The sequence below is a fragment of the Medicago sativa genome, chromosome 3 (genome assembly GCF_051527215.1).
Source record: "Medicago sativa cultivar Bolivia chromosome 3, Bolivia_mono, whole genome shotgun sequence".
Lineage (NCBI taxonomy): Eukaryota > Viridiplantae > Streptophyta > Magnoliopsida > Fabales > Fabaceae > Medicago > Medicago sativa.
In genome coordinates, this window is record NC_140751.1 from 30,157,451 (window position 1) to 30,166,077 (window position 8,627).

Below are 8,627 nucleotides of genomic sequence, written 5' to 3' on the forward strand. Positions count from 1 at the left end.
GAGAAGATAGAAATAAAAAGACTTCATACATTTAGTAGCATTTTCAGATTTTTGAATGAAAGTAATGCAAAAGTGTGTTGCAATACATTATCTGTCGGAAGAAAGATTTCCAGCTTCTACTTAAATCAAGTTGGGAACATGGAGAATCGAAAACAAACAGAACCCAATCTAATAATGTTGGGGCCTTTAACTAACACTTGACATAACACATGTTAATGCGGTGAGACATAAACAAGCGTGTGCTTAATGTAAACAAACAGCCAATCTAATAACCATCAACCAAATAAAACAAAAAATTTTTTACCCCAACAATGAGAAATTTTTCAATATATATAATAGTACTAAATAGTCAAAGTAAATTGCAATAAATTCAGAATTGAACTAGTTCCATGGCAGCAACAAAGAAACTACGAGAGTTAATGCTCCCAATCCTTTTCTACCGTGTATGACAGACTTCATCATAATAGATTGCTTCCTTAGCCTACTCCGTATAAAATCCTAACTGCAATATTCAGTTTAAAAAAGTTAGTAAATACACATTACTGTAGCCAAATTCCATTTTCAGTTACTGTTGGACCATAATGTATGAATTTGACAACACATGTTAACAATACAGCAAACAAATCAAATGATGTGAACTGGAAAATACCATATTAATTGGAATTCAAAGACACATTGGTATAAGATACACTGAAACTTTCTGGCCTGCTCAGATCAATTTCTGAGATGTAACAGTTCCACTAATATACATTAAGACAAAAAGTATAGGTCATCAACAAATAATCATAGACTGTATGTAGAATCAATAAATAATCAGGACAGGATACCAATTTCTTTCCTATTTCCCTTGATGATCTTGATACCAACTTACCAAGGATAATCACTTGATGATTTGATACCAAAACACCTACATCTAATATTAAATAACATATTTGGTTTGATTCATAATGCATTGTTCAAAATTTGAAGCTACCGTTAAGAATCTAGTGTAGCTATAAGCAAGATTATAATAACCAAACCGTAACTCTGAACTTAAAAAATAAATCCAAGATAGTAACAAACAAAAAAGTGAAAATAACATAGTATTTTGCCAAGCGTAAAATAAATAGCATTAATTAATAAAAGTTAACCGGTATGTTGCAGTTGAATAACGTCAAGAACAAGGTGATATCAAACTCTCAACGTAGACTTCTAAATCCATCCAATAAACAATGTTTTGAAGCTCGGGCATATTATAAGTACCAATTTTGGAATCATAGACAACCAGGTTAGTGTGCATCGAATGATCATGAAAATACATTAGCACTTGGTCATCTTCCGTAATATATATAGGCCAGCAATAGGGACGGTGTCCCCGATCTACCATGTAAGGAACACGGTACAATTTGGTCCACGGCTGGTTATTCCCACATTCATTCATAATCCAAACATCCACAAACATATCAGTATGTGCTAATATGCACAAGCAATCCTTCAACACCCTCAAAGTCCAAAAAATTGTCTCAACATTAGGGCACGAAAGCTTTTGATATGATTCCTTTTCAAAATCAAGAGAAATAACAATACTACTCCTAGCATCTTTTCCCAACCAATTAATGGTACCATTTGCAAATACTCCCGGTTTACTAATGCAGCAAGAGTATGGTAAGTCCCCGATCCTCCTCCAAGAATCAGTACCCAAAGTATAAAGACGAACTTGATTAGTGTCGTCGTTAAAGAAAGAAACAGCAACAATCTTATAAGTATGAGTGAAATGATCATATCCAATGCTATACAAGGAACGGGGATTTCTTTCTCCTCTTACTGAATGATTCAAAGGAGGAAACATTTTGAATTTTCTAATGGCAGGGTTCCACAAAAGTAATCGATTATTAGTGGTGAAACAGATGACGCCGTCACAAGAGCAAACTCTCAAAATAGGATATAATACATTGTCAGGGAAACTGAGTTGGGTCTGTGTGACTCCGCTGCTAGAGGTTGACAATGCTGCCCTGAAAAGAGAGGAGATTTGGAAATTCCAGGGAAATAGATTTGGTGAGTTGTATGTGAGATTAGTGTAAAGGATGATATGCTGGCGGTCCATGGAAGCCTTTGACATGTGAAGGTGCTTCTTGGCGAATTTGGGATCCAAGATTAACGATTTCCAGGATTTGCATACGCATCGGAATTGCAAGAGTGATTTCACGGGAAGCCTACAAAGAATTTCTGGCACCAAATCGAAGGGAAGCGACGGCAGCGATGTTAGGGTTACAGTGGTGGTAATCAATTGGGGTTTCTTAACCATGGCAGCTCGAGCAGCAAGTAGAAATCTCTTTGTTAGCGACGAAGTGGAAAACTAATTGGTTTCGATGGATGGATTGAAGGTAGAAGCAAAGGGAATGGGTTTTGAGGGTTTGGGTTGGAATCAAAACATGTTTTGTTTTGTAGAAAGAAAGAAAGAGAGTAGAGTGGGCGATTATTATTAAATAAACCTAAATAAAAATATTAATCTAATTTTTAGGTTTTATTTTTATTTTTTTTAAAACTCAAAATCCACCTTTTTTTTAAGAAAAAACTCAGTATCCACTCCACTTAGGGCCCATTTGTTTTAGATTTAAAAGAAGAAACTTGATTTTTCTTTGTATTTCTAAAAATGAATATTTTAGAAATTTACTCAAAAATAGTAGAAACTATTTTAAACTCATTTAAAATAAGTTAAAAATGAGATTTTGACATTCACTAGCTTAAATATTCATTGTTAGAGATTTTACATAGTAAAAATCATATATTTTTTCAAAGTGACATCTTTCAAAAATGATTTTTATGAAAATCTATTTAAAATACCTTTTTTTAGAGATTTTTTTTCAAAATTTTAGTATCCAAAAAAAAAATTATAACAAAACGATGAAATACTTAGAATTGTATTTTAAGATAAACAATTCAAACAGATTTTTCATTTGAAACTTTTCTTAAAAATTTCTTTGTTAAAAAAATTGTAGTAAAAAATTATTACACTATAAAAATCTATTTTAAAAACACCTAAAACAAACGGGCTTTTAATCCCGCGTTAACCAGTAAAATTTAATTAAACTCGGAAGAAAGCTCTATATGGAATGGTGAAGGAAATTTTACCCTATACCCCAACACATGTACTTTCACCCCTACAAATTTACAAAAATTCCAATTTCATCCCTATTGCTATTTAACATTTTACACATTAATTTTCCCAATTCAACTTGAGTTTACCCCACCTGATATTCAAACTATAAAACATTTCTGAATTTTTCCCGGAAAACACATATTTACCTTTCCGAAAATTATTTTTTCAGTAATAATCCAAACCCTTAAATGGTGGATCCAACGGTGAGAATGGCAACGTAGTGACAGAACAATCACTTGTAATCTAAAAATATGCATATATTATTTAAAGTTATTGCTCTTTTGTGCCAAGCAAAAAATAATGGAATGATATTGGTGAGGGATAGAGAAAAGCATGATACGTTATTTTTTTGGGTACAAAGCAAGGTAAGTAATTAACCCACTTAGTCTTCGAAACAAGTCTCAGGAATCTATAAGTAAAGACGGCAATAATTCCCATCTCAATTTTAACATTGCAATATTTATGGCAAAATACGATTTCGGCTGAGGTTTGATTAAAAAATAAATAAAAATAAGATTTTAAAGAACAAATTGCCGTAACCAATTTCGGAAAGAATCAACCTAAAGTTTTGCATGCATTTCTTCATTTTTTGTGAAGATACGAAAGGAACAAAAAAAAACATAAGGTAATAAAGGGAATGATATAAAAGTATTTTGAAGCTGGGTTTAACACTCAAACTATGGTTAATTAGAAGGTAGAAATCTTTAGTTTGAGCTCGATTTAAGGCATGTAGAAAGAGATGTATCAATAGTCTCATTAAAATTTTGTCTCGATCAAAGCCATCATCAAATATCACAAGTAAGCTTATGTACATGGTCTAGTACAGTTACATGTTGTAAATCAATAGTATATATATAAAGTAAGGTTTTTTATGTCATGTGTCACTTCCATATTCATTCTCAATATTTTATTATTTTTCTATTTTTTAAAACTAATATTTTATTTTACATAAATATTTCAACAAAGTTTTGATCTTATCCATTCAGTATAACACTTTCAACAAAGTTTACATATATGATTTTATTTTATGAGTAAAAAGGCTCCAATTGGTTTGTTTTTTTGTTTTTCTAGGAAAAGAAACTTCAATTATTTACTATGTAATCTTTTAGCACTGTATTATTCAATTAGTTTTTCTTTTTGAGGAAAAAAAATGCTTCAATTAGTTTTTATGTTATGTTTTAGGAGCATATTCTAATGCAAATGCTAACTATAAATAAACGAATTTTGGTTAATCACATATTCACATATTTTGAGCACAAACGGAAATCCCAAACCTTCTTTTTATCTAACCTTTTTCCTTATTCAGGTTTGCCAAACACCAATCCTATTATTTCCCTTAGATATACTTTGATATATATATATATATATATATATATATATATATATATATATATATATATATATAGACACACACACACACACACACACACACACACACACATATATATTACTTTCTAATGCTACTTTTTGATATAACATGTTTTCATCTTTTTATTTTTTTATTTTTGAAGACAACTTTTCAAAGTTCTTAAACAGTTCTACTGATGTTTACACACACACACACACACACACACACACACTTACAACACCTTGATTCAATTTTGATTCCCAACTAACCAAATCATGAATTTCATCATTCTGTTTTTTATTTTTCTTTACCAAAAATTATACTCCATCTGGTCTCAAATGTAATAAACTTTTCACCTTTTAGATTCATTCAATAAATGTAAAAAATTGTACATCATTTATTGAATGAACTCAAATGGCACACTTAATCTGAGACGGAACGATAAATTTTCTAAATACAAATTAAAATTTGATCCAATAAATCCAGTGCTCATACCTTTGCATTTGATGACTTCACCAGCTGTACTCGACATGACTTAAGGAAATCAACAAATGAAGATTGCAAGAAACAATTGAGAATTGTTTAGAAAGTACGGTACTGTATTGTATTGTATCGTTGATCAAACAAATTGTGTGTCCTTGTTGTTGGTGGTGTTTCTTTATTTATAGTGTGACAAAAACAAACCAATGATATTCAAAATCTACTACTCCTATAGAGAGAAAAAACCATTTGTTGTTTTGTGCAAAACATACTGCCACGCTAGCGTTGCCGGTTTTCAAGCATCCCTTAATTCTAAGGACATTGTATTTTCTTTGTAAGAATCTTAATCACGGGACATAGATTAAGTGGTTAAGTGGTTTTGATAAAACTAATGACCTTCCACGAAACGAGACAAGTCACGACTGGAAGCAGGACCACTACTACAGGTGCTACGCAAGGGGAACAAGATAAGCTCCGCAAGGGGGCCCCACATGTCACTGAGTAAGCAAGATATAGGTGTCGTGGGAACGGGATAAGCTCCGCAAGGGGGGCCCGCATGATACTGAGGGAGTCCGATGTACCTTAGATAGGTTTAATCGGTTATGTATGGGATTGTGCTCGGGATTACTCCACCCCGGGACACACCGTAAAATGAACTCAGATAGTGATTGTTTGTTCTACGCTAACCTAATGAATGAACGAATATGACTATGTATGATTATGATATGATGCTAGATATGCATAGGTTATGTAATAGAGCCTTGATGTGGATCGTCGAGAACTAGTATGATAGCATGAATCCCTAAGTATGTCAAGATATGATATGATATGTTTCCAAAATCCCTTGAACTTTATTCTTTTGTTTTGTTTTTATAGCGAAAGGCATGATTAGTAGCTTGTTTTTAATGTAAAATATGGAATAATTTTTTTTTTGTTTTGTCTCTTCTTTAAAGGTTGTTTCTTGTACATGAAAATGGTTTCTTGTGTTTCTTGTGTTCTTGCTATACCCATATCTTGTTTTATTGTGAAAAAAAATCTCCAATGAGAAAAGCACCCAGTTGCAATCTTTGAGCAAGTGTAGGAATAGGTATTTTAAGAAGTACGTTCTATCTTTAGTGTTAACTTAGACCCTTTAAAGTCTTCAGAGTAAAAGTAGTATAAGTTTGTGTGGGAAAATAATCAATTGTACTTTATTGTTATATTCTCTTAATTGTTAAAGTTAAATGGGGCGGGAGAATGACACCAACATGTGGGGGAAAGTACAATCCCTAACTTCCTAATTGTGGTGGTGACTCCCTAATTTGAACTTAAAAGTAAAGCAAATTCATCAATGCTAGGGGGAAAGGACAATTACATCCGAGAAGACTTCCTACGCGGAGATGAAATAAATAATTTTGCAGCACTGCTTAGGGTGATTTTGAATCTAGGGGGAAAGGACAATTATATCCGAGAAGACTACCTATGAGGATAGATAACCCCTAAGCATCTGCAGCCCCTTTGTGCTTAATTGTTAATTTAAATTAATTTAATTTTAACTTAAATTCCCATCACTCTTATATGAAATGAAGAAAGGACTTTTCTCAGTTACTTTAGCATTAAGGATAGAACCTGTTCCTCATAATATCTGTCTCATACAGGAGCAAGAAAAGGGTTGGACTGCACACACACACTCACTTGAGACTTGATGTTGGGTTGAATAGGTTCATGAGGAATGTTTGAAATTATGATTAGTGTACTTGAAACAAAACCATCAATGAGACTTGTGTTTTCAATTACATTGCCATGATTAATCTTTTGTTGCTGCTAATGTCTATTGCCTTTTGCTTGAGGACAAGCAAGGATTCAAGTGTGGGGGAGTTTGATGAATCATTAATTAGTCTATTTTATTGCATTATTTGGATTAGTTTTAATTAGATTTGATTTTATTTTATTGCATATTTATTTCCTTTTTAAATCTTTTACTACAAATTGCTTTTTATTTTATTTTAGGAACGAATATATGGTGGAAGGTGTCTTGGAGCAAAAGAAAGAGGACTGGAGCAAATACGGTGCAGAAATATGAAAATACAGTGCAAAAATCACCAAGTCAGAAGCTTGGCATGGCCCGTGCCAACATGTGGCATGACCGTGCCACCCCCAGAAGCCTCTTTAGCTGCTTTTCTTCGAGCCCAAGTTACTCCGTTGCAGCTTTACTATTTTGCCCTTATAGTTGCTTAGTTTCTAAGTCAATTGTAAAGCTATAAATAGAGTATCATTCCATCATAAAAAATTCACCTTTTACTTTGGAGAATTTATATTTCAGTACAATTATTTTAATAAAGTTCTTTTCTTTTATTTACTTTCTTTCTTGCAATTTACTTTTATGTCTTCACTCTTCTCCCCCATGTCTACGATGAACATGAGTGAGTAGACTTCTTTGTCTTGGGATTGTTGGATAAGTCTAATGACGTAATCCGGATCAAACCAAGCATTAAACCCTAATCTTATATAACCTTAATTTCTAATTTAGATTCACCGCTTTAACATGAATTAACCATTATCAAACTGTAGAAACGAAAGTGGAGGGTTTGATAATTGTTAATTGATTATTCCAAATATCAATTCATAAAACGAAAGTGGAGTTTTGATATTCGAACAAGTGAATCTAAACAAGGATTGCGAAACATGAAAATAGTCTAGCAAACCTTGAGACATATAAAGTTTCGAGCTTCAATGATTGCAAAGGCAATCACCCATGAAAATAGGTGTGGTTGTTGTTGGAGGAACACACTCACTGAGACCGAAAGGAGATGTGATAGGCTAAAGAGAAACTTGTCTTTAGAAATTAAGACCAACGTAAGGTTATAAGTTTAAGGCTTGTTTGTGAAAAGATTCGTTATTATGATGATCCAATAATCTCAAGGCTCTTTTATTAATATTGTTATTTACCTTCAGCAACCAAACCTCCCTTTTTATAACTTTTCTTCTCCTCTAATTATTCTTTTAAAGTTAGTTAGATTGACCAACTCCCTAGCGGAACGATACTCTTCTACTACTATTAGTTCGATAGACCATGCACTTGCGGTTTGGGGCCTATCAAGTTTTTGGCGCCGTTGCCGGGGAGTTAACTAATTTAATTAACTTTTCTTTAGTGATTAGAATCCTCTCTCTTCTTCTTTTTCTTTTTCTTTTTCTTTTTATTTTTCTGTTATCGTTAACTTCTTGGGTTCTCAATTTTTTATGCGAAAAACCAGAAATCGAGTTGTAATAATCAATGAGATCGAAAGGTATTTGCATAAACGAAAGAGAGACGCACGAAATAACACCGCCATGGCTGATCGCACTCTCAAAGAGTATACAACGCCATCTACGGCTGAGCCACAAGCTGTTATTGTGTACCCAACGGTTGAGGATGACAACTTTGAAATAAAGCCTGCCTTACTTAACTTGGTGCAGGAAAACCAATTTTCGGGATCCCCCTCCGAGGATCCCAATCTTCATATTTCTGTTTTCCTACGAATTAGTGGAACCCTTAAAGAGAACCAAGAGGCCGTAAGACTTCATCTCTTTCCCTTTTCCTTAAGGGATAGAGCTAGCGCTTGGTTCCATTCTCTTGAAGTCGGTTCCATTACTTCATGGGTTCCATTCCTTGCCCGATTCTTTCCACCATCTAAAACCGCT

The 8,627-nt window shown here is 33.2% G+C and overlaps 1 protein-coding gene and 1 long non-coding RNA gene across 2 annotated transcripts; both read right to left on the bottom strand.

Moving 5' to 3' along the window:
* Window positions 1–284: 284 nt before the first annotated feature.
* On the bottom strand, window positions 285–5,125 carry LOC146937035 (uncharacterized). The gene is made up of 2 exons (XR_015033232.1): window positions 4,983–5,125; window positions 285–502 (listed from the first exon to the last, which is right to left on the bottom strand). It is a non-coding gene; the product is annotated as an uncharacterized LOC146937035 (long non-coding RNA).
* Window positions 1,086–2,375, bottom strand: LOC146937036 (F-box/kelch-repeat protein At3g23880-like). Its single transcript, XM_085757761.1, has one exon. It carries the CDS (start codon window positions 2,282–2,284, stop codon window positions 1,154–1,156), a length of 1,131 nt encoding a protein of 376 aa, XP_085613887.1. The 5' UTR covers window positions 2,285–2,375; the 3' UTR covers window positions 1,086–1,153.
* Window positions 5,126–8,627: the final 3,502 nt, after the last annotated feature.

What these genes read in the sequence shown, in the direction of transcription:
- LOC146937036 (XM_085757761.1), bottom strand. Translation starts at nt 2,284, where the DNA reads ATGGTTAAGAAACCCCAATTGATTACCACCACTGTAACCCTAACATCG.